Below are 27,038 nucleotides of genomic sequence, written 5' to 3'. Positions count from 1 at the left end.
ACATTTGCATTCAATAGGCAAGGTTCAGAATTTGCATGTAGGAGCACTGCATGTTCTGATTCAAAGCAGCAAAAATCACAGGTTGGCTATTACCTTTTTTTTTTTTTTTTTTTTTCCTGAATGTCATCTGTTCACTCATCGAGTATTTATGGGTGATACTGTTCCTGGTGATGAGTGATGATGAGACTATACTTCTTAAGAAGAAATTAATGGCTGAGCCCTAACAAAAGGCATCACTCTGAGCAAAGGATAGTGTAGAGCAGATAATATTTTGCATCTGGTGGCACAAAAAGAGTGCTGTCCACTGCAAACTTCTACCCAAGGGTATCTCTCCATCATAGCTGGCATTTATTGTCAACAACTTGGACAAAAACAACAAACAAAACTGCATCAGGTGTTGGTACTACATGCTACCGCACTGCAGATTTCGCTAACAAAACTATCCAAGAGTTTGTTGGGAAAGTAATTTTTCACACACTTAATTGTATGACCCTGTGTCCTCAAATGTTCACCTTCCATGTTGCTTATCAAACAACCGAACAGAAAATTCCTTTTCGGATGATTATACACTTTCACCCTGGCTTGCCAAAATCTTTAACTTGTATCTAGTAGGTTTCTATGGGTTTTGAGTATTGTCAGAACGTTTAATCAACGTCAGAGAATATATTGTTGATGATTTAATTTCTCTCTTATGTCTACTATTGTGCTTAAAAAACTAATGGAAGAGCTATATAAATAGAAATGAACTACATCTTACTGTGATAAGCTTACAACGAATGTCTATTTTCACAAAACAAAGTGTAACACAAGCATGCCTAAATCTGCACAAATTGGTAACATACTAGTAAACCCCCGATTCTTTAAAGAATCAAACTCTCACGTATAAAACTGCTTCAAGCATTTGACATCAAGCACGTAAGCAAGAAAAAGTTTAGAAAAACATTAGAAATTGCACTGATGTTTGTTGTAAGTCAGTAAGTGCTCTCTTATGAAACAACAAATGCATTTAGTCTGGCTTATTTGCACTCTATTTTAAGCAAATACAAGTTTTCACACATCTCAGTGTTTACGATGTATCTGCTGAACTACAGGGTGTCCCACATAAACAGGTATGCCTCATGCCTGTGATTCAAGGAAAGATGAATTAAGTAAAGAAAACAGGCAGCAACATGTAGTAATTCTGCAGGCATGATAATGTTAATTTGTCTAGTAATTTTCCGTTTTGAATTGTCTATTGCATGCGAATCATCTATTGCATGCTTTTTACTGTGACTCATTTTGCAGTGGCTTCATATTAGCAAATTTGCTAAATTTCAGGCAAAATCTTTTATTAGCCATAACTCTGTAACTAAACATTTGTGGATCTATGTCTACGTGAACTTTTTTCTTTAGTTTTGCTTGTAGAATAACATATTAAAATATTTGCAAAAAGGTACGGCCAAACTTTCAGGAAACATTCCTCACACACAAATAAAGAAAAGATGTAATGTGGACACTTAATTTCCATGTTAGAGCTTATTTTAGTTTCATCAGTATGTACTGTACTTCCTCGATTCACCGCCAGTTGGCCTAATTGAAGGAAGGTAATGTTGACTTCGGTGCTTGTGTTGGCATGCGACTCTTGGTTCCACAGTACTAGCATCAAGCACATCAGTACGTAGCATCAACAAGTTAGTGTTCATCACAAACGTGGTTTTGCAGTCAGTGCAATGTTTGCAAATGCGGAGTTGGCAGATGCCCATTTGATGTATGGATTAGCACGGGGCAATAGCCGTGGCGCGGTACGCTTGTATCGAGACAGATTTCCAGAACGAAGGTGTCCCGACAGGAAGACGTTCGATGCAATTGATCGGCGTCTTAGGGAGCACGGAACATTCCAGCCTATGACTCGCGACTGGGGAAGACCTAGGACGACGAGGACACCTGCAATGGACGAGGCAATTCTTCGTGCAGTTGACGATAACCCTAATGTCAGCGTCAGAGAAGTTGCTGCTGTACAAGGTAATGTTGACCACGTCACTGTATGGAGTGCTACGGGAGAACCAGTGGTTTCCGTACCATGTACAGCGTGTGCAGGCACTATCAGCAGCTTATTGGCCTCCACGGGTACACTTCTGCAAATGGTTCATCCAACAATGTGTCAATCCTCATTTCAGTGCAAATGTTCTCTTTACGGATGAGCTTCTTCATTCCAACATAATCAAATTGTAAATTTTCACAATCAACATGTGTGGGCTGACGAGAATCCGCACGCAATTGTGCAGTCACGTCATCAACACAGATTTTCTGTGAACGTTTGGGCAGGCATTGTTGGTGATGTCTTGATTGGGCCCCATGTTCTTCTACCTACGCTCAACGGAGCACGTTATGATGATTTCATACGGGATACTCTACCTGTGCTGCTAGAACATGTGCCTTTACAAGTACGACACAACATCTGGTTCATGCACGATGGAGCTCCTGCACATTTCAGTCGAAGTGTTCGTACGCTTCTCAACAACAGATTCGGTGACCGATGGATTGGTAGAGGCAGACCAATGCCATGGCCTCCACGCTCTCCTGACCTTAACCCTCTTGACTTTCATTTATGGGGGCATTTGAAAGCTCTTGTCTACGCAACCCCGGTACCAAATGTAGAGACTCTTCGTGCTCGTATTGTGGACGGCTGTGATACATTACGCCATTGTGCAGGGCTGCATCAGCGCATCAGGGATTCCATGTGACGGAGGGTGGATGCATGTATCCTCGCTAACGGAGGACATTTTGAACATTTCCTGTAACAAAGTGTTTGAAGTCACGCTGGTACGTTCTGTTGCTGTGTGTTTCCATTCCATGATTAATGTGATTTGAAGAGAAATAATAAAATGAGCTCTAACATGGAAAGTAAGTGTTTCCGGACACATGTCCACATAACATATTTTCTTTCTTTGTGTGTGAGGAATGTTTCCTGAAAGTTTGGCCATACCTTTTTGTAACACCCTGTATTTGTGAATCGCCCTGTCATCCCATACGGTAAGTCTCCCCTGACCCACAGTTCTGGGTGACTTTCCCAAAGTCTACCCCTTTTCCTCGACCTCTCCAGTCCTTTCCTTTCACCCTTCTTCCTTCCCCTTCAAACCTTCTGCCTGAGCCTGAAGAAGGAGCCACTGGCTCCGAAAGCTTGCCAATCACAATAGTGTGTGTTCTGCTGCTGCTTGGTGAGTAGATTTTTTATCCATTCAATTAAATAATTTTATCAAAGATTGTAAACTGATTCATAACCGAGTTATTAAATAATGTGTGTATGAGAAAGTGGCCATTTAGATGCTGCTACCTGGGCATACAGTAGAAGACAGCAGATGTTCCCTTTGGCCATTCACTACGCCAATGTATAAATAAGGCCTGAGAGGTAGTGATACACACTTTGCACCAAGCTATCACTCAGTCCACTTCAGTCAAATGCCTACTTACGCCCTGCCTCGGATGACGTCACAGCCAATCTGTTACTAAATGTACGTTTTCGGTACAAATAAGAAGTGAATTCGCAAGGACTGGGCCGTTCTTTGAGACTAAGTGTTTGAATTTAAAAGGTTGATGACTGATACTGTTGCTGAATACAGTACATCAAAAATACAATCAAAAAGACGAGACAGTTATAAATGGCAAAAGAAAAGGTGACAGCTGGGCCCCTTCATCATGTATTGGTCAAACATTTCGCATCAACTGTCCTGTTTATTCACTACTGCCACAAGCTAAATAGTTGCATACCTAAACGTTGCAAGTTGTGTTGATAATACTGATCATGGATTATGTCAGCATTTTCTCTCATGTCTCCCCTCTCTACAATGGCCTAAAATATTCCCTTAACTTCTCCTCCTCCTCCTCCTCCTCCACCACCACCACCACCACCACCACCACCACCACCGCCGCCGCCACCACCACCACCACTCATGGTGCAAACTGTCTGTCTTTTGTGCCACTTATAACTCTTTCAGTCATGTCAAATGTCAATAAGAAGAAAGTGCAATGAAGGCAAGCGGGACAAGGAGTAAGAACGTAGAATCGAAGTAAACCTTACTAGGAAAAAACATGAAATGGGGAATTTTTAGTACTGATGTTATGGGTTTTTCACAGAGGCTACAAATTTATCGTGTAGAATCAGAAAAAAGTAAGATTGGAGAACGTAAAATCAAACAGACAGGAAAACACTCACAATGAAAAACCAAAATTACCCAAGTATCATGTTGGGCAGTGGGTTATGCTATCTAACCCTCACATTCCGAAGGGGAAGACAAAGAAGTTAATTCCATGGTAACAAGGGCCCTATCAGGTACTCAAAACAACATTCCCAGTTAATGTTAAAATAAATATCTCCACCTGAACCATGACTGTCCATATGAATATAATCTGCCAGTTTCAAGGTGAACAAGAAGCACTGCTTCAATTGTTGGAGGTCCCTTCCAAAGGGGAAAGAGTGTATCTGAGCTTTCTCTAACACATCCACACACATCTTAAGACCTCAAGGTGGTCTCATGAGTTGAATGTTTGCAGTTCCTTATCAGTTATGTATTATGGTTATATTTATGTTGTTTTATTTCTATTAGAAAGGTTCATGATGAACAATTGCTTATAGGTAGTAAGTTAGAGAACTATTAATAGAACAGTAGTGTCTAATGATTATTTTTTTTTTTAATGCAGTAGGTATAGAAGTTGGTAGTAAGTGAGAGTGAATGAGTTTATGTGTGACACACTTTGGCATGTAACTAATGTTGGAGATTCTTTATAATGGATGCTTTCTAGGTTAATTCAGTCGTTTAAGATGATATGGGATTTGAGGAAGTAGGACTCTCCACTGTGGAGTCACTACAGTGCCAATCCGATAAAGACACAGTTTGCCCCACAAAGCAAATACACACCATATCTGAGTCATGTGAATATACTCTGTTTCGCTCCACAAAGACAGCAACTAACTGCCCCAGGGAAATCATCACAAGTGAAACTGAATTTTTCCACAGGACAGAGTCACATAAGCTGTACTCAGAATAAAAACTGATAATAGTCATTGCCATCTACTATGACCAAAGACATTTTGGCAGCACCCAGCACATACAGCTTAAAGGTCAGGCATTACTAATGAATAGTACACAATGAGACACTTCAGGTCCCATTTTCCAATTACTTGCCACCATTACCAGAGCCACAACTCTAAATACCAGTCACTTATTAATTTACCTATCAGACCTACCTTTCAAAATCCTACCCAAGGAAAACCTGACTTTCCACAATGCCACGTTAAACTTAATTCTTCTGGCTACCATGGCGCAGATGATGGCAGCACAAAATGGTCGTGTAACAATGGAACACCTACTTGATCACCTATGAAAATATTGGGATGAACAACACAACCAATTCATAAGCAAAGGGACTAGTATATCAGCCGTTTGTGTAATTCTGAGCCTAAGAAGTATTGTGATCTGCCATCTAAGATGTATAGTTGGCCATATCCTGTTCTTACCTTCCTTCAACCCGCAGGTTCCCAATAGTCATGCCGATGCAAGTGAAACAATAATAAATTATGAATGAAAATAAAGTACAAGGAGAAGCAAAGACAGTCGCAGAAATTCAGTGCTTAAGCAACGTGAGACACTGTATGTAGTGTAAAATAAAATGAATAGGACGACATGCTTAAGTCTTATTCAAGCAATGACCAACCTTTGATATGTGTGAAAGTGTCTCTCTTACAGTTAGACCAACAAAATAGGAATCTGGAGGACCATGTTACTCTAAGGAGGGAGGAAATGTAATGACTTAAAGACACCGGCAGCTGGGATTGCAGCCCTGTAACTTAAGCCAGTCAACAGTTACCAACCAATGCCCTGCAAGCTCAGCAGTGTCAACAGACACTGGCGCTTCCATGTATGGACATCATGCAGACTCCCACTGCACAATTGACTAACCTACTGATTACGTCACACCAAGTCATCTGCCCTGGTCCAGATGTTTTGATGGCACCTCTGTACAGGGAGCTTTTGCAACTGCCAGCTTGTGGAAACTGGATTTAAAGCAACAGAACCAGCCCATCAGCAAATCATCACAGATGGGCCATCCGATGACACAGGGCCTGTGTCAGTCATCGCCACATCTATGACATGGCCACAAACAATGCTGCCTGAATATCCAACCCAGGCACAGGGGATCTGCCAGCATGCTTTGGTGGCCAGGTCACTGTTACCATCTATGGGAAATGCACATGCCAACATGCCCCTACCAGTGTGCTGGGCACCAAGGGTCACCTCCCATCGTCTGCAGTATGTCTGTTTCAGATGGGCTGAACTACATCTGTTCATGTTCAGTGTTCTGCCAACTGACTGGCTGCCTTCTTTGACTACTCCACTGCCATCCTGCAGCACAGAACCACTCTCCCACTCCTACCGTGCAGAAAAAACCTGTTACAGTTTGCAGTTGGTGCATCAGGGTATTATTAGTAATTACACTCTAGTCCCTGAACCTAATTACAGAATGGGAATAAAACTCCTTGACGTATGTTTTCTTTATTCCAACCCTTGGCAATCATGTCTGTGACGTGCTAGTACATCGACTCGGAGACGTATTCTCCTGCTTGTAGTATAGCTGAAACCTGGCAATAACACAGAATACGTTTGGTATCCGTGTGATCATTGGGTTACTGGATGAGACAGAATTACTCAACTAAATTCACCTGATATCTTCTTGTCATTTCCACTGACTAATCTTAGTGATTTTCACTTATTGTGGATCATCAGGTTATCAATTTATCGTTTTGAATCAAAGAAGTTGTTCCATGGGGGAACTGCAACTAATCTCATCTTTTTCATTGCAATTTAGCTGCCCTAACCACCACTGGGGCAATGAGAGAGAGAGAGAGAGAGAGAGAGAGATGCTGCAGTTCTTTGGTAGCTCTGAGGTAGGTAGCGCACACTATAAAGTGAAGGAGGTGTTGGCTGTTAATTCAAATCTCACTGGAGGCCAGCCTTTTACCTATTATGTGTCAGAGCTAGAAGCAAGCCAGACAGAAAATGAGTAAGGACATCTTGCAAAAACTTCTCCCCTGAGCCTTCTTGCTACTCCCAGTACCCCATAGTGCAAGTGTGAAGAACTTGTGACACTGCACACTTGATTATCAAACTGTGCCACTAAATAATTTATTAACTTTATGCATCCTCTATACCTGCTTCATTTCCATACTTCTTGAGTATGACACTTGTAAATGCAGATAGTTTCAAAGTCCGAAGTGTGCAATATGTTACTAATTTGTGTGGATGTAGGGAAATTTGTATTACAGATAATTTATGTTCTATGAAAATATACTTCCATTGTAAGGTTACTGGAATAAGTTGTAATTCTTTGCATTAGTACAGTTCCTATTTATTAGCATTTTTCCATTAATTTACTGACCACAACTGTAAACATTAGAGAGAAATTATTAATCAACAATATATTTGCTAACATTGACTAAACAACCTAACAATGCTCAATGCCTGTAGAAAACTTCTAGTTAACAGTTAAAAATGTCATCAAGTAAGGTTTGAAGAGTATTTTCATTCGGAAAGGAATTTCCTTAACAATTGTTTGATAAGGAATGAGAAAGGTAAATATTTGAGACCATAAGATCATGGTAATAAGTGCATGAACGAAGACTTCCACAACAAATTCTACAAAATTATGTAGTTAGATAGATAATCTATTGAATTACATTACATTATTTTGTTAAAAATAATGTGCATTAAAACACATTCAACGATAGTCCTGTTTGTGATTTGGATTCGGTTTTATTTTGCTTTGGGCACAAAAAACAACTGGGGTCATACACACCCAAGTCAGAACTATAGAACACGAAGACACAGAGAGGAGGTAGAAAACAACTATACGTCAGTCCCAATTGACATAAGAGAAGACAGCTAAAAACAGGCAAATGGAGAAAGGGCGAAAAAAAGAGACCATACAGAAGTGGGAACGTAAACAGTTCAGAAATGGGCATTCCATCAGGAAGTAGTGGATAGTTAAAACTTGGGCGCAATGTGTCCAAAGTGGTGGGGTAGCGCCACTTATCAAATGACGATGGGTAAAAAGGCAGTTCCCTATATGCAGCCTAGTTAAACTGACCTCCTCCCAGCGGGAGGGCCGAGAGGAGGTCGTCCAAGCCGCTGGGAGAGGCTTGATAAGTCAGAGCTTATTCCCGTGAAGGGAGGACCATTGGCGATGCCAAAAGGACACCACCTCCTGAGAGACGGCAACACAGAGATCATCGGAGGGAATGTAGAAACTAGCGGGCTGAGGTATGAGTACTGCAGCCTTGGCCGCAGCCTCATTTCCTGGCAGACCAACATGACCAGGAACCCATATAAACATCACACTGGCTCCACCAAGAGTGAGCAAGTGACAGTTTTCCTGGACTCGCTGCATTAAGGGATGGGCGGTGTACAGCACATATAGACTTTGAAGGGTGCTGAGTGAGTCTGAGCAGAAGGAACAATTGAAAAGTCTGTGTCACCAGATGTACTCCATGGCCTGATACTGAGTGAAGAGCTCAGCTGTAAATACTGACCAGTGTGCCAGAAGCCGATATCGAAAGATACGGTTGCCAATGATGAAGGCACAACTGACCCCACAGTCAGTCCGAGAGCCATCAGTGCGTATAAAGGTACCATCTTGAGGTTCCATGCAAAGGTCGTAAAACTTAAGGCAATAGAGTGTGGCTGGAGTAGTGTCATTAGGAAGTGAATGAAGGACAAGGTTAACATTAATTGCTTCACGAAGCCAAGGTGGAGAAGGGTTCACACCCATTGTGAAAGTTGCAGGTAATGTGAAGTTAAGCTGCCATAACAAGTGCTGAAAGAGGACTCCAGGAGGTAAGAGAGAAAACGGACATGCCCCATACAGGCGGTCAGAGGAATCATCGAAGAAGAAAGCATAGGATGGGTGGCCATGCATGGCAGACAAACAGCATGCATTCCTGCTAAGGAGAAAGTCACAGCAGTAGCACAGTTGTAGTTCAGCAGCTTCAGCATACAGACTCTCAGTTGAGCTAGTGTAAAAGGCACCAGTGGTCACACAGATGCCATGATGGTGGATAGTGTTGAGATGGTGTAAGGGGGCTGGATTTGCAGATGCATAAATAAAGCACCCATAGTCGAGTATTGAACAGACAACGGACCGGTACAAACAGAGGAGAGTGGTTCGACTGGTACCCCAGGAAGTACCATTGAGGACACGTAGGACATTGAGGAAACGCGTACAGCAGGCTGCCAGGTAAGACACATGGGACAACCAAGAGAGTTTCCTATCGAGCATGAGCCCCAGGAATTTTGTAGTTTCAACAAACGGAAGGGCAACAGGCCAGAGATGTAAAGATGGTGGGAGAAACCAATTGCACTGTCAGCAATTGTCAGTGGAAAAGCGAAAGTCATTGTCGATGCTCCAGGAGTAAAGACGATCAAGACATCGCTGAAGATGCCGCTCAGTGAGACAGGTCTGTGGAGAACTGCAATAGATGGCAAAATTGTCAACAAAAAAGGAGTTGAGGGACAGGCCACTATAGGGTTAATGGCAATAGCAAAGAGGACGACACCGAGGATGGCACCCTGAGGCACACTGTTTTCCTGGATAAAGATATCCGATAAGCCAGAACATGCATACACCTAGAAAACTCGATCATTTAAAAATTCCTAAAGGAAACAGGGCAGGCAGCCACAGAAGCCGCATGTGTAAAGAGTACGGAAGATACCAGTTCCCCAGCACGTGTCGTAGGCCTTCTCCAAATCAAAAAACACTGACACAGTCTCAGATTTCTACAGAAAACCGTTCCTGACTGAGTGGACAAAGTAACGAGACGGTCAACTCCAGAACGCCGCACTCAAAATCGACACTGTGCATTTGTCAGTAAATTGCGAGACTCGAGCCACCACACCAGCCAGGCATGAATCATAAGTTCTATCACCTTGCAAATGCAGCTGGTGAGAGAGATGGGGCAGTAGGTAGAAGGAAGGTTTTTGTCCTTCCCGACCTTAGGTATGGGTACGATGGTGGCTTCACGCCAACGTCCGGGAAATGTGCCCTCTTTCCAGATGCGGTTGTATGTGTTAAGCAGAAAGTGCTTGCCTGCAAGAGAAAAGTGTTGCAACATCTGAATGTGGACAGCATCTGGTCCTGGGGCGGAGGATCGGGATGAACAGAGAGCATGATCTAGCTCCTTCATAGTAAAGGCGGCACTGTAGCACTCACGATTCAGAGAAAAGAAGGGTATCGCCCAAGCCTCCTCTGCTCGTTGCCGATGGTGGCAGGCGGGATGATAATGGGAAGAGCTCGAAACGTCTGCAAAATGGTGTCCAAGGCGTTGGAGATAGCAATAAGGTCCACGATGACATTGTCTGCTACTGTCAGGCTGGAAATTGGGGAATGGATCTTGGCCCCAAAGAGCTGTCGGAGATTGGCCCACATGACAGAAGAAGGGTGGAACTGTTAAAAGAACTAGTGAATGAAATGCAGCTAGCTCCTTTGATAACCCAAAGAACGCGAAGACACTGTGCACACATCTGTTTATAATGAATACATTTTGCCATGGTAGGACGACAGTTAAAAACGTGGAGAGCATGTCTCCATGTGCAAATTGTGTCGCGGCATGCCTCAGTCCACCAAGGGACTGGGACATGACGTGGTAAAGAGGAAGCGCAAGGAATGCTACTTTCTGCAGCAGTAAGGATAACGTTTTTGAGATATTCCAGCTGGTCGTCACAACTCGGGAAATTTTGTTTTCGAAGGTTGCCAGGGAAGAGTAAAGCTGCCAGTCAGGCTTAGTAAGCTGCCATTTGGGTGTGCACGCAGGTGGAGTAGGAGTTGGCAAATGGATAGCACATGGGAAATGGTCGCTCGAGTAGATGTCAGAAAGAATGGACCACTCAAGACGATGGGCAAACTGGGTAGTGCAGAAGGATAGGTCCAAATGGGAATAGGTGTGCAAGGAGCTGGAAAGGAAAGAGGGTGCTCCAGTGTTAAAGCAGAAGAGGTCAAGTTGGTTAAGAAGATCAGCCAACAGGGCATCTTTCTGACAGGTCCTGGAAGAACCCCAAAGGGGATGATGCACATTGAAGTCACCGAGTAGCAAAAATGGGGGAGGTAGCTGCCCAATAAGCTGAAGGTAGTCTGCCCTGGTGACATCGAATGACAGAGGAACATATATGGTACAGAGGGAAAATGTCAGGTCGGGAAGGAAAGGGCAAACTGCAACAGCTTGAAGATGGGCAGTCAGGGAGATGGCTTGACTATGAATGTCATCCCGTATGAGCAGCATGACACCCCCACGAGATGGAATGCCGACTTCAGGGTAAAGGTCAAACCGAACCGAGAAGAAATGTGAAAGTTAAAAGCGGTCATCAGGACGCAATTTCGTTTCCTGAAGGCAGAGTATAAGGAAATGCTGCAACGCTAAAAGCAGCTGCAAATCCTCTTTGTGGGACCAAAGGCCAAGAAAGTTCCATTTGAGGAGTCATGATGAGGGAAAAATGAAGGAGTGTTATCTCGGCAGCTGTCGAGAGATAGCTTGTGAAGAGTCGCGGCCACAGGGCACACAAGCATGAGGATCCTGCTCCGTGGGATCCACAGAAGCATCGGCTTGCATGTGCTATCAGTCTGTGGAGTGCAACACTGAAAAACAGTTGGTGGTGTGCACCGGCAACACGGAGGCCGTTGGGGGTAAAGTAACACGTGGCAACACCTTCGAAGAGATCTTCGAGTCAGGGAAGGAGAAGACCATTTGCTTTTAGTGGACTTCTTCGAGTCTTTCCAGTTAGCAGAGGAAGACTTGGGTGTTGTTTGGCTGCAGGGACATAGGATGTCTTCATGGGAGTACTCCTTCTGTCCTTTCCGGCCTACTGGTTGTGTAGCTGGTGGTTTTGCCTCTTGAGGTGAGAGTTTGATGACTTGTTGCACAGCTAGACAGGGGATGGTGATGCTACCTTGACACTGGGTGATTTTACAACCTCAGAGCTGAATTTGAGGTTACTTGTCTGTGTGGCCATGTCCTTCATGGAGCGAGGGGTAACAAGAATAGAACTATAGGTTCCAGAGGGGAGAACACAGGGTTTGCGACTAACCAATAACTTGTAAGTGACTGGGTAAGGCACTTTTTCCTTTACCCGGACCTCTTGAACAGCCTTCTCATCAAGATACATGGGACAATCCTGAGAGGAGGTGGCACGGCCCCCTTTGCAGTTGATACAGTGTGGAGGAGGAGGAGGCGGACAACTGCCCTCATGCGCATCACTACCACAAGTTACACATTTGGCTGGGTGTAAACAACACGTTCTAGTGTGGTTGAAACAATGACACTGGTAGCAGCACATTGGGTTCGGAATGTACAGTCGGACTGTGGTAATTTCATAACCTGTTTTGATCTTGTATGGAAGCACCACACTATCAAAGGTGAGAAAAAGAGTGTGGGTGGGCACTAAGGAGGAATCTACCTTTTTCATCACCCGATAGATGGCAATGACACTCTGGTCAGAGAGGTAAGACTGGATTTCGGCCTCAGTCAGATCGTCGAGCAGCCTAATGTAAATAACACGATGGGAAGAATTCAGAGTTCTATGGGCCTCGACACGAACAGGGTAGCCATGGAGAAGTGAGGTGGCAAGCAGTTGTTGTGCTTGAGAATCAGAAGTAGTCTCCAAAAGCAAAGCACCATTCTGCAAATGAGAGCAGGATTTCACAGGGCCGGCAACTGTATCAACACCTTTCTGAATAATAAACGGATTTACCACGGCGAAGGGTTGGCAGTCTCCATTACGTGAGACCAAGAGGAACCATGGTGCAGTGGGAAGGGTCTTTGAATCATCAGCCTCATTAAGTTTACATTTTGTAGATGTCAACTGGGAAGACGATTGGCTCATCGCGAGAAAATCCCCCATGAATGTCAGCATATCTGATGGTGCACTCCTTGCAACTGGTGGCCCTCTTCACAAGGGGGCACACCCACCTTAGGTGATTGTTCACACCTCAGGTCACACCTCCCCAACACCTGACAGAAGGACCAATTGGAAATTTGGTCAGGTTGCAGCTCAGACAATCACCCCTCTCTGGGCCTGGCCAATACCAGGGGGTACATGTGAGCCAGACCTGTCAACCCTGGGCTGAGAATTATGCATTACACAGTCACCTGTTACACGTCAGACACGTGGACAGGCCTTCAGGAGTGCACAGGGAGGGAGAAGAAAAAGAGGAACCTCAAGTGCCGAAGCAGTGGAACAAGAGGAGAAGGGGAACCAAGAAAGGAAAAGGGAACAAAAAACAGTGGTGACACTGTTCTTATCCAGGGACAGACAATGCAGAACATTCCCAATAACACCACAGAAATGTTTCCCAAGGGAGGGGAAAAAGAATAGCAAGAGGATAGACACACAGCACAGAAGGGAAAAGATACTGCAAAAGCTGGGGCTCCATGGTAGCCAAGCACGAATCTGCCAAAGAGTGGTGAGCCCCTTGCTGTTTGTGGGATCAGCAGTGTGGGGTATCATGTGGTAGGAACACGCAATGCAGTTTTGTTGGTTATTTTCCTTATACTGTGACCAAAAGGTTACTCAGCTGTTGACAACATAAGCTGGCTATGATGGACACATGAATGGATAGGAGTTCATAGTGCACAGCCCACTTTTATGCCACAAGGTGCAAAATAATGTATGTTCACACTGCCTTTTGCTCGAAGCGATGTCTTTACTTGGAGCTGTCATAAATTCCTTCATACAAAGTTAACATAAATGCAACATCACTTACCCATCAAATTTTTGCTGCTTTGGATTAGAGTATCAAGTACTCCTACACACAACTTCTGAGCGTTGCCTACTGAATACAAATCTCAGATGAAGGTTAAATGGTCACAGTTCATCACATGTCAATTACAGTGGTTTCCTGAATGTGGAAAATCATTCACGCCAGAACAATCTTCCGTGACACAAGAAAATCCCTATCCAAAGTTATTTGTCTGACAGCACTCGTCCCACACACGACACAAATGTCTCAAGCTGCCTCCACTGTCTTCTGCCCTGTGTTAAATCCAAAGTGAGCAATGTGTCAGGAATGCTATACCTTTTTTCACTTGTGACTATTTGATAATGCTTAAACAGCAATAAGAATCAAATATGTGAAACACAATCCGTAACTGCAAGACAAATACTAGACTTTCAAATAAGAAAATTACAACTGACGCATGGAGCACAGAGCACACTAGCTTCCAAAACACACACACACACACACACACACACACACACACAGAGAGAGAGAGGGGGGGGGGGGGGCAGACACACCCAAATGTGCACTACAATGGCTCTGGCAAGACTGACTACTCAAACGCTGGAAGCACTTGCCTGAGCTGAAGAAGGTGGGGATGCAGTAGGCAAGGACACAAGGAAGATGTGCAGAGGGAAAGAGGCAAGCAGATGATTCTGCAGCTGCACAACCACCTCTCCCTCTCCTCTTATCCCTTTTCGACCCTTCTCCATTTCTCCCTCTTCATCTTCACCCTCCCCTTTCCCCCTGTTCCTGCATCTCTTTTCCCTCCACCCTCCATACTCTTTTCATTTTGCTGTGAGGCTGCAGAGTCATTGGCCCAAAGACCAGCATCTTTTCCACTACACTGTCATTGCACCCTTCCTTACCTCATCCTCATCTTCATCGGCTCAGGCAACCGCTTTCAATAACCAAGCATCAATAATCAGTCTTGCTGTGGCCACAACCATCTATGTTTGGTTGTGTGAACATGTGTACTTCTGCTAGAAAAAGAGCTATTGCTTGAAAGCTGGTGTGAATGTTGTTTTCTGTTACATGTTTCTGAGCTCCACACATTGATCTGCTACAGGCAAGTGGCTGCCTTTCCCTTATTTTATGTATTGCCCCCCCCCCCCCCAAGAACTTTCAATACTGTTGTACAAAATGACAATCTATAATACACTCATAGTAACATACCCATGATGTGCAACTCCACAGTGTTCACTTGCTTTAGAGAAGTTACTTCCTGCGAAAATTCAAACTGTAATTAGAAACAATTTCATGCTTACCAATGAGAGAGCAGAAACACATCAAAAGTGTGTGGTGCCACATTGACCTAGTTGGACTGTGGTCAACATCTAGCAGTTAATGGCGGGTGGCTGGTAGCCGCTCGCCACTTTACGGTGAGGAAATTCTCATGTGTGAACTGTTGTGGTCTGGAAGCAGACACAAGCTCCTTTGTGGAAAGTTTTGCTATTACTGGTGGATTAAAAAGTGAAGCAAATTATCTTTGACATTCCATCGGACTGGTATCATTACCAGAAAGCTGAAATGTGGTTAGAAAATAAAGCAACAAATGGATTCCAACTCAAGAAATTGGTTCTCCATTGTACGATATTACAACTAGGCTATGTGCAGATACTGCACTGTAACAGCTCGAGCAGAAGACAACACTTCCTCCACACACTTCCTCATCATACAGTGGAGCCAGATTGTGCATCTGGCTGGCCAGTTTTATTAGGCACTTACATGAATGACTCAGACTTAGTACCTGCGGCAACCAAGTTTTATGTCAAACAGTGCACCTCCAATAATACATCAACAGCCTTGAAAGCAAGAATATCAATTTCAACAAAAATCATTGCAGATAGTACACAATTATAACCATTCTTTCTTTCTACATCTACATCTATGCTCAGCAAGCCACACTGCATTTTGTGGTGGACGGCATCTCGCCAATATAATGCAACTGGACAGATAACAAATCTACTCACCAAGCAGCAGAACGTGCATATAAAGAAAGATTATAATTATGCAAGCTTTCGGAGCCAGTGGCTCTTTCTTCCGGCAGAAGATTGAAGGGGAAGGAAAAGGGGTGAGGGGGGAAAAGGACTGGACAGGTTTAGGAAAAGGGGCAGATTTTTTTGGAAAAGTCACCCAGAACTGGGGGTCAGGGGAGACTTACCTGACAGGATGAAAGGGAAAGACTGATTGTTGGGGACTGCATCAGATGAAATTTGAAAACCTGAGATCTTAAAGGTGGAAGACAGGATAGTATGCAAGACAGAGAAAACAGCTAAAACATCGCGCATAAATTAATAAGAGTGAAAACCTAAGTGCATTGTATGTGGGAAGGGGATGGCGAAAAACAGACAGGTAAGAAAATGAAAGATGTGGAAATCTAAAATGGAGAGAAAAAAGAAGTAGTTACTGTCAAGAAATGCTGAGATGGAAGGAACTAATGTAAATTAAGGCCAGGTGGGTGGTGAAAACCAAGCACACGTCGTAGTGCTAGTTCCCACCTGAGTTCTGAGAAACTTGTGTCTGGGGAAAGAATACTAATGGCGCATGTCGTGAAACAGGCGCCAAGGTCACAACTATCATGCTGCAGAGATGCTCTGCAACAGGATATTGTGTGTTGCATTATAAACCCTCTGTCTACGCCACTTCATCCTAACTGATAATTTGGTGGTAGTCATGCCAATATAAAAACAGTGTTCACATATTAGCTGGTATATGATATGTCGGTTCACAGGTGGCTCTCCCTTTGGTAGTGTATGTTTTCCCAGTTACTGTCACTTCACTCCTTTCTTGTTCCAGTTGTGAATATTTCACAGTAAGAATGATTGCTGGTAAGCCTCCGGGCAGGCTTAAATCTCTCTGATTTTATCTGCATTGACTTTTCCCAAGATATACGTAAAGGAAGCAATATATCTAATGACTCTCCTATGAACAAATGCTTTTGGAACTTTCCAACATAATTCAGTGTGGCAAATTATTCTTCCCCATAATAAAAATAATATTACAGAGAGAAAATGTTACACTAATTTGACAAACAAGTATGTACACAAAGTATATGAGATATCTGATGAGAGGGTGATATCTCAGGATTTTACCGTATTTACTCGAATCTAAGCCGCACTCGAATCTAAGCCGCACCTGAAAAATGAGACTCGAAATCAAGAAAAAAAATTCCCGAATTTAAGCCGCACCTGAAATTTGAGACTCAAAATTCAAGGGGAGAGAAAAGTTTTAGGCCGCACCTCCAAATCGAAACGAAGTTGGTCCATTGTAATATGAGAGACAATTTAAGTCGAATGAATGACGATACAGCTACAGTAGGTTCGAGTCGTAAGCTTAGCAGTTAAGCTTTACTAGGTAGCCATTGCTATGCGTCACGCGCTCCGTCCGTATTTATACGGGTACCTTTCCTTTTTCACGTGCTTCGTCTTGTTTGAATTGATTGCTTATTTTGCTTTGATCTGGTAAGTGCCGTTCTCTTTGTTACAGGTGTTTACGTCACTCTAAGCTGAAAATGCATTACTGTACTGTGTCATGAATTGTTTGTCGCATTCTGATAATGAGTGTTTACGGCCTGTCCCCGTTTGCGGCATGGCTTGCTTTTGTGCGCGCTACCGCCACTTACAATTAAAAAACGAGAGGAATCGTTTCATTAGCAAAACAATGGCAAGAGACTGCTATTTGTTGTAACTTACACTGCTGCTTTCTTTGATAATGATCAACAAGAACCAAATAATAGACTGCTTTTGATAGAAGACGTTCTGACCGAGAGTTTAGCGAAAATTTTTCTCCATTTGAAAATCTTTGCAGACGCCTCTTTAGTACATTAAATTCTGCACAGAAATTAGAGTCATCTTAGATTTAAAAATCTAGTCAATTGCCGTGCTTCATTTCTGACTGTATCACTATTAGGCATAAGAATAATACGAAAATAAACATGACATGATATGTATATTCTTCCGCGTTTGCTGCTGTCTCACCCTAGTTTCGTAGTTTATTAGGCAGACAGGATTTAAATGAGATAGCAGCAAACACGAAAGAATACATGGCAAAATGTTTATATTCATATTATTCTTATGGCGAAGAGAATACTGTATGTGATTCACAATTCATGAAAGTTCCTATTAGCAACCATTTCTTCTCACAGGTTGAAAAAATTCAAAACCTAGAGTTGGCCATATCGACAAACATCCCACACAGTCTTGCCAGTCCGATTTTCGTAGTACATTGAAATGCTGCTACATTCGAAAATGAACAATACGGAATTTCTATTTACTTCATTGGATAATGCATAAAATGCAGTGGTCGAAACTCGGGGCGGAGAAGAAGGCTCATCTTCCACCCTTTTTTTTTTAATTTATTTATTGACGCGGAGGTTTTGGCGCCAGTATTTATCTTTGTGCCTGCAAAGCATGCCTGTGCAGTGCTACATATATTCGACGGCAGAAGTTAGTTGTGGCGCCATCTACCAACATTTTTCAGAACTTCCGCTTACTTTGCACTCGATTCTAAGCCGCAGGCGGTTTTTTGGATTACAAAAACCGGAAAAAAAGTGCGGCTTAGATTCGAGTAAATACGGTATCTCCCAGCTAAAATGAACACAAAGTTTTCCATAAATGTAAGTCAAGTATAGTGCTAATAATTTAGTTTTGAGTATTGGAACACCTGAATCACATACCATCTTTTCTTTTGCAGCCCTTGTAGCACTGTCACAAAATCCTGCCAAAATTGATTTATGATGAAACAAACATACTGACCTATTGTAGGAAAGGAAAAACACGGATTGAGTTTCATTTGAAGACTAAGTGAAATATAATAATGTGAGAAAAATTACCACGAAAAAGGGAACACAGATGGTGGAACATAACATCCAACAGAGTCATAAAAAACAAAATACAAACGTAAAAATTTAACAGCCACTGAGCATCCAAAAATGGGAAGAATTCAACAAGATAACAGAATACTTCTTTGAATATACGCTGAAGTGACAAAATTCATGGGATAACGATATGCACATATAGCATACAGATGGCAGTAGAATCGGTACACAAGGTATAAAAGGACAGTGCGTAGGTAGAGCTATCATTTGCACTTAAATGATTCATGTGAAAAGGTTTCTGAAGTGATTATACCTGTACAAGCATTTTAGCCCACTAGCTTGAAATCAGCTGTATAAACCATTTGCTATTTTTAAAAAAATATCCTGTATCTCCTCATCAGCTAAGGTGGGTTACTTGCTTCAAAACTGTGGAAGAACTTCACAGTCTATCATGAGCATATTTTGTGGCTCATGGGCAGTTCAGAAATACTTAGCTTAGTAGGCAACAATGTTGAAGACACACTAAAAGACTTGGCTTTAAAGACATGTTACACGGTCAGGAGCAGCCCAACGATAGGAACAACTTGGTGGCTTTGGTGCAGAGGCTAGGGATAGAGACTGTCCTTAATTAGCATTACCAGTCTGATACAAACAATGCACTGCATCGGCAATCTTTACTTGTGAAGGTCGGGCGGAACCATAAATAACAGACTTGTTGTCCAGCAGGTGCTACATGAATGCTCTGTAGAATTATTGTAGGCAAGAATTTTCTGCACCCGGTACCTTTCCTTTCAGATACTTCAAAATACTTGAAGATTTAAATTATCTTCTCCAATGTTCTGAAAGTGTAGGATCCATGTGAATCTCTCAATAAACAGGAGGCTAAGAAACTTGAATGAATGAGTGGAATGGAGAATGGAGTTATTAAAATGTAGATATGATTCATTTACTTTTTAACAGACTTGATTTAAACAGAGACACTATCTTACTGACCAGTACCACCTTCAGAAGTCACAGTTCCTAGTGATGTCAATAGACATAAATACAGATGAAAAGAGGAATCCTTACTTTTCAAACTATACACTGCATCTTCAGGAAGGAAAGAGGAATTCATTGCAGAATCCTTGAAATGAGAGGGGGCAGGTACTAGTAGGTTAGTCAGAATCTAGGTTGAATGATTAATTCCACTTCCTGTAAACCATATTACCAATAAATGTTATGACATGGAATGTGTCAACTGAACAAAATATTTCACAGACAGTTCCCAGATATTTACAGACTGTAACTAACTATTTCTACTCAAGAACACTTTTATGCTTTAGGAGGAGTTGTTTTGAGAAACAACTTTAATTTACAATTGAAAACATTTCTGCTGTACAGCTATTTCACTTTCAGGGGCAGAATCCTAAAGAGTTTTATAGCTAAGTGTTGCATTTCTTCCTGTGTCAAAATTAGATTCATTAGAGGAAAGTGCAGATAATATTTCCTTCTATTAGTCTATTTGTAAACGTTTCCCTTGCTCTCAGATTGCAATGGACTGTTGACAACAAGTTTTGTGTATGAATAAATGTGCTGCGAGGCTGTGGTTAATATTCCCAATTACTTAAACAGGTGCCTGTCAAGAAGTACATGTGTGAACTCCAAACACAATTATAATAGCTTTCCTCTGTGCAAGTAATGCTTTTAGCCCTAGTTACCTGTTAGAACAGCATATTATGCTACAGCACTGAAAATATGCAAAATATTTTAACTTACTGATTCTGATATTATTCTCATGACAATACTTGGTGAATCTAAAAGTTATAGCCAGTGTAATATCCCTTGACCCTCCCCCCCCCCCCCCCCCAACCCTCTCCCTGCCATGCCATACACGCACCAGAACTTAGAATTTTCTACCACTGTGCATTATTTCTTGCTGATAAACTGCATTCATTGTAGGTGGAGTATTTTCAACAGTACAAAACTGGATGAGTTGTGTTTCTTCAAATTTAAAGATAGTCCATTCATGCAAAACCAGTTAATAGCTTTAATAAAAACATCATTTACTAATTTTCCTGTGGATGCTTCTTGAATCAACTTGACAATAGAACTTGCAAAAAGAACTAATTTAGTCTCATGATTCGAGAGGACTGCCTATTGTGGGAATAACGCATCAGGAGGGAGTTGGTAAGGACTGTGTCAGCTGTAGTTCAGATATGATAAGAGACAGAATGAGAAGGAAATATGTTAAAAAGATGTGCAGAATTTAAAATATTTCCTCTTTCTTTCTTTTTGACCTACTACCACCACTGACGCATTCTCCTTATCTTTGCCTTCTCTTGTCCTCACAACAGTTGAGCCCCACTCAACCTAAGGTCAAGTGAATCCCCTCCTCCCCCCTTCCAGTCTTCTCTAATAAATCTCTGTTTACTACCTGAAGAATAATAATAAGTACTAATGGGAAATGATACAGGCAGCAGTTTAAGAAAAATTAATCTGTTGGAAGACTGGACATTTGGTTTCACAGCAAACACAACAATTCTACACTAGCTAAATATCTCCTCTCATTTATCTGAAGACTCAAGTGGAAGTACAACTTTGAACCATATCTGGGAGGACAAATTAGAAAGTAAATTAGTGGCATCAGTCAATATGAAAATAATATTCAATTTTTGAAATTTTAATTAATTTGTAATGCTGAAATTGTTAATTACTTACAGGGAAAGTGACCCTCTCCAAGCTGCCAATAAAAAATTGTACAAAGGTTTGTGAGCTCTAAAATGCTATGTGACACACTAACTTTCGCGTAAACTGAATTTTTTTGTATAATGTTATTACCCGTAGAAACCAACATTGCTTAAAAGCAACAATCATAAATTATGTTAATAAAATAGATCAAAATATAATTAATGTAATATTTCACATTTATACACCTATGTAATACTATAAACTAAAGCTTTTACCACTTGAAATCTTCTAAATTCAGTAAAGAAAGAATTAACTTTGTCTTGTACTATTTAAATATGGTATTCCTTGTGAAACAAGACTGTGCCATTTTTGCTCTTATCATGCTTATTACTGACACATTTTCTGGTTTGCACTCATGGTAAACTTTTCTTTCCCCAATGCATATAATCCTGATCAATGTCCAATTCTAATTCCATTTGGACTGCTGTGCCACATCTGTTACGATTCAGAGCCAAACACCAAATGCTGAATATGGAGGGTGGGGGGAGTTGGAATGGGTATGTATCTGTGAAAGCACAGCTTTTATACCATCTTATGCATTACAAGCAGCAAGTAAACTCTGAGTAGAAAAAATTAAACATCCTTGTTTTAAATGAAGGGACAGAGGCAAAATGTTCATGGTGCAACATTGACAGCAACAAAATATTAGGAACCTGTGTACTACTTGTTAGTATAAACTGAATTTTCTTAACAACAATAGCAGGTAACTTACTTTGTCATCACGTGCTGGATCTCTCAAAATTATAAAATCCAGCACTATTCCTATGTGCTCTTCCATGTTGGTACTGGGTGACTGACAAGCTTGCTCAACAGCAAAAATAATAGCTGCATTATTGATGCCAGCTTCGGGTGAATTACTTTCTGTATGCAAAAGCATAAAATCAAGTGAAACAACAGATATTTATAAACAGTAGGATATTATATACTTCTCTATTAAACGTAGCATTCCTACTTTTAAAAGATATTCCATAAACTTGAGAAATTCAAATTAGTGCACCAATTATGGATTAGCAAATGGTTGTTTTGTCTGGACAAACCAAACACTGCAACATGTGTGTTTCTTGTACTAAGGCTGATTTATCAATTTTGCTTTTCACCACTTTTAATTTATGGATTTCACTTAAGTTATTTTCGAGTGAGTGGAACTCATGTTCCTTGAAGAGTACCACAGAAAAACCTGGTAAAACGCCATGGATGATCTGGTTTAAACACACAATAAAAAGGAAAAAAGGATTTAAGAAATTAACTATATGCTTTTACCAAACTAAGTCTTCTTATATCATTTCAAATAAAGTGACAAAGGTGAACCTTAAAAGACATGCAAATTCCAATCCATAGAGCTCAATTGTGGTCAAGCAGTCAGACAGACACTGTAAATACATTTTTCCAAGTAAAGATACACATGAAATCAAAGGTTTTCTTTGGGTTGAAGTTGTAAGTCTGGATAACATCCAAATTTTAAATCATACAACACAAAGATTTCTCAATTTTGCACAGCAAAAATTGTAAATCTTACACAGCAAACAACAGAAGGGTGATTTGTGACACGGGGAGCAGTGATTGGATGAGGGGGAAGGAGTGGAGGTAGGAATGCATGAAAAGAGTGAGCCTTAGGAGTAGAGGAATGAGACAAGGCAGAGTGGAGAAATGGAAGAGGAGAGAAGGAAGAGTGTGGGGAGAGGTGGGGGTGGGGAGGAGATAGGGAGAAGTGGGGAAGAGGAAAGGGGGATGAGATTGGGACAGAGGAAGATAACATGAAATTAATGTAACATTTCCTGCATTCAAGCATCTTTAATTTTCTGGTTCCCAAACTTGGCTCTGATGAAAAATTTTAGAACTTTTTTTAGGCTCATTATTCAAACTTTTTTATGTTTACCTAACATACAACTGGAAATTTAGTTTATTTTTCTACGTAGCCCACACACACTGTATGTTCACAATTAACTTAGCTATTGAAGAGAGAACAAAATTACATATGGTGGCCACACAAGCACACCAATATTACATTTCAGATATATTTTACATAACTTACTTTTCAGGTTGGATTCTAATATTGGTTCTGTGTGGATGAGTTGATTTAAAACATGCACAGATGACTTGAGCAATGCTTCAGCCGCTTCTCTGTAAGAGTAAAAGGAAAAGAACAATGATACCATCAGATTGGTTATCCCTCATTAATGAGCTGTACATTTGCGAATGCAAAAATCTGTGTATTATGGTGACTCTGATATAAAAAGTTTCTACTTACTAGTCAGTACTGAAAGGAGAAACAAAGTAAAAAGAGATAAAAATGCTAACTTTTAGAATCCAGTAGAAAAATTCCCTCTAAAAATTCACAGCAGTATGTTATGCATTTCTCTGAAAACACTGTTCACAAATAATACAAACCTTTTCTACAGGGTATATCCCTAAGGGGTTAGATTTCTCCCAACAGTACTTAATGTTCTATAGCATTCCACCATAATGAGCAGAACACTGCCATTTCATACGGTATTTTGTAATGACAGTAACATGAAACTCTTGTCAGTCATAGGCAGATAATCAGCCACAAAAATGAGAACTTGTGCATTTTTTTAACTATATATCAAAGAAAACAAAAAGTTTTTATTTATTTAAAAATCAAATATATTGATGCAGTATTCTTAAATGCTTTATGGAAATAACATTCTTCAAGTGGCAGCAATACTAAAAATGACTGAAGGGTATGAGTTTGAGTTCAATCAATGGCACTATCATAAGAACGGAGCATGTGCTCAGCTCAGTGAAGGAAACCACACCATGTGCTTTTCAAAGAAACCATTCCAGTATTTGCCTTAAATGATTTAGGGAAATGACGTACTGCCAAGTATTCAGCCAAGCGAAAGGCAAGACTTGACAAAGTTCCCTACTACATTACAAAATTTCTTTGACAAAGAAATATGATAGTGTAATGCTGCCCAATCATATGCTGTGTGGGCTCCCATGACAGCAGATGCTGACTGCAGAACTCAATGTACTTGCAGCCACTGATATCATTGAGGGGCAATAACCTCCCATCTGCTACAATCCTGTCTCTGCAATACGAGTAAAGGAGTACGTAAACCTCAGCAACTCACTAGCCAGTGAGGACGCAGCACCTTCTCCTGTCTCACAAATGGCTGATTCCTTCATCCACCTGAGGTCACATGCCAACCTCAACATATCACATAGAATGCAGTACACATCTGGCTTTCGGAGACCTGGATTGACTTCAACATCATGAAGAAGACTTTTTACCTTTGTTGATGGAGCAAAACATATTGGATGCTATATTTCCGTAGGAGTCCACCAGCCCTTCCGGATATTGGGCCAGCAAAAGGTAGATAAAAAATTCTTAGATTTTTTCCTCTGCTTCTGTCTCAACCTCTTTCTCAGGCATTCTTTATTTTTATTGCAACACCTACTCAGTTTTATGACCTGAATACCCATTATTTCTGAACACTATTTGTAAGTTCCTATCTCTTCAACAAGGCCTCCTTATCTGAAAGTCTTTGAGCTATGGATCAGAGCCTTAAGAACTGAATTTCTATGTGAATGGTTACCAGCACTCATTGTGCATCAAATTGGTTGCCTCATCTACACCCTTCGAACTGGAGACAGGGAGGTCCCATGCCAATGAAATCAGCTCCAAGTCTGTGTGGATTTTCTATATACCTCTGACACAGGGATCTGTCTGGTCTTCTGTTGAATAACATGTCAAGGAAAGGTAGCTGGTTCTCTTTTTCAAGTTCCATTGTTAATTTTGTACTTAGATGATAGGTTTTAAATGGTCCAGGGACACAAATTCACTCTCTCTCTCTCTCTCTTTGTCAGCCATGTATCAATAAAAGCACAATGGACTGAACCTAGCCGAGTCTAGTGGCCTTGCTTCAAAGTGTTCCATGTACTGGTTCACCAAGGCAGGTTATAATGGACTACCAATTGCCACACATCAGAGTATGCATAGTATTTTATGTCTAACAGGAAATAAGTTGACATTAGAGTGTGCCTTCCAAGTTCGGAGAAACAATCATTGAACTTTTCCACGATTAGTTCCAACCCTTCTGAAAGTGACACTCTCTTAAACAAACTGACCATATCTGCATTCCAGAGCAGCAGTTGACTTCAGTGTTGTACAAAGTGAGCAGAATTGTGAATGTGCTGTTTGCACTCCTCCACATATTCTCCGAGAATGCGTTTTAGGTATCTTGCCAGCTATTATGTAGACTTGCCAACATTACCAACTATGGGTCTTGGAGGGCTGCCATCCTTGTGTACCTTAGAAAGGCCATATGGTCATGGTGGCACAACTGCTTCTGTTCTAACATTTTGTCGCAAAGCTGACTCAGTGAGAAGAATCATTATCTTACTCCCGAATTCATTTTTTTACAGTTTCCTTGTTCTCAGTTCTCAGAGCAACTTGTTATTTTCTGGAGATGCTGAATCTTAGTACTGGCATCATGGAAAGCGCTCCACAGTGTTGCAGTGAACCTCTTCTGCTGCTTCCAGGGGGAGTCAAACTGCAACATGCTCCATGGAGCCACTGTAATTTGCTATTGGTGGCATTTCTGGAGCCATTTGCCAAGGATCTCCACTGTATACTTGCCCAGATGTTTCTCAGTGAGATTAATTACTGTACAGATCCCTGTATCGTGTCTTGGTTTTTTGTGCAAGCACTCTGATTTTGTTTTTAGGCTTGCAGACATTTTCAACTGCTTTAAATCTGCTTATAATCATGCTGCATTGTCAAACCTTTCCCAAGAATATGGAGAGAGTGTAGTGGACATGTAAATGTGGAGGTACAGAAGCTGTTTTGACGGGACATCCAGAGTTCTCTTGCTACCTGCGATGGTTGTTCACTGCCGCACGGGAAGCCAGGAGCCATTTACCATGGCTTTCTTCTTTGTTGTTGATGCTACAGGCACCCAGAGATGGGCAATGATGGTGGCGCAGTGTCCTCAGCTGGTGCCAGTGGAGACTCTCAGCAGGGCTATTGGAACCAACAGAAGTCATCAGAAACAAATTGTAACATGTGAATGCCTGACCGCACACAGAAATCACAAAACAACTGAGGCAAGTATGATGTCCATTGTCATAAATGAGGGTAACCAAAAAGTTTTTGAGGGGGCCTGACTAGTGACTTTGGTAGTGGCTGAGGAGCACTGGACTATGTATGGAAACTGCGAAATCATGTCAATGGCAATCAGTCAAAACACATTCAGAAACAAACCAGCAAAATCCACATGGATCAGTTCCCAGATCTTGGTTCCTGGAAGCTAAGGGGAGAATGTATCCTTGGGAGACACCTGCTGACTAGTGCACTGGGGACACACAACAACCAAGTGCTCCAGCTCCTGGTCAATGCCGGACCAGTACACATCTGCAAGCCAAAGCTTTGGTGCGGGAAACAACCCAGTGATTCTCTTGCAACAGCTGTAAGACACCCCGCCGCAAACTTCCAGGAATAATCACCCTGGGCATTACATCTTCTGTGGAGAGGAACAATGCCCCATCTAAGACAGAGAGACGATGGCACAATACAAACTAATTATAAAGCAGATAAGAAGTGTGGACTAGATGACAAGAAGATCAACCCTGCTGAACAAGGCAGACCACTTGCTGGAGGATGGGGTCAGACACTGTTGCCTTGGCAACTCTGGCACTAATGATCAGAAACAAGTCTACTGCTTGGCAGGAGGAG

The 27,038-nt window shown here is 41.7% G+C and overlaps 1 protein-coding gene across 5 annotated transcripts in view; it reads right to left on the bottom strand.

The window, feature by feature from the left end:
• The window catches only part of LOC124798196 (speckle targeted PIP5K1A-regulated poly(A) polymerase-like), a 178,280-nt gene that overhangs the window by 114,230 nt on the left and 37,012 nt on the right, over window positions 1-27,038 (bottom strand). For all 5 annotated transcript variants that reach the window (XM_047261496.1, XM_047261495.1, XM_047261499.1 and 2 more), the window contains 2 exons: window positions 23,373-23,461; window positions 22,053-22,201 (listed from right to left, as the gene is read on the bottom strand). In XM_047261496.1, the coding sequence (XP_047117452.1) occupies window positions 22,053-22,201; window positions 23,373-23,461 (238 nt within the window). The remainder of the gene's footprint in view (window positions 1-22,052; window positions 22,202-23,372; window positions 23,462-27,038) is intronic.

The sequence above is a fragment of the Schistocerca piceifrons genome, chromosome 5, assembly GCF_021461385.2.
Source record: "Schistocerca piceifrons isolate TAMUIC-IGC-003096 chromosome 5, iqSchPice1.1, whole genome shotgun sequence".
NCBI classification, from domain to species: domain Eukaryota; kingdom Metazoa; phylum Arthropoda; class Insecta; order Orthoptera; family Acrididae; genus Schistocerca; species Schistocerca piceifrons.
The sequence above is the reverse complement of the archived record's forward strand: the minus strand, read 5'-3'. Positions and strand labels throughout refer to the sequence as shown.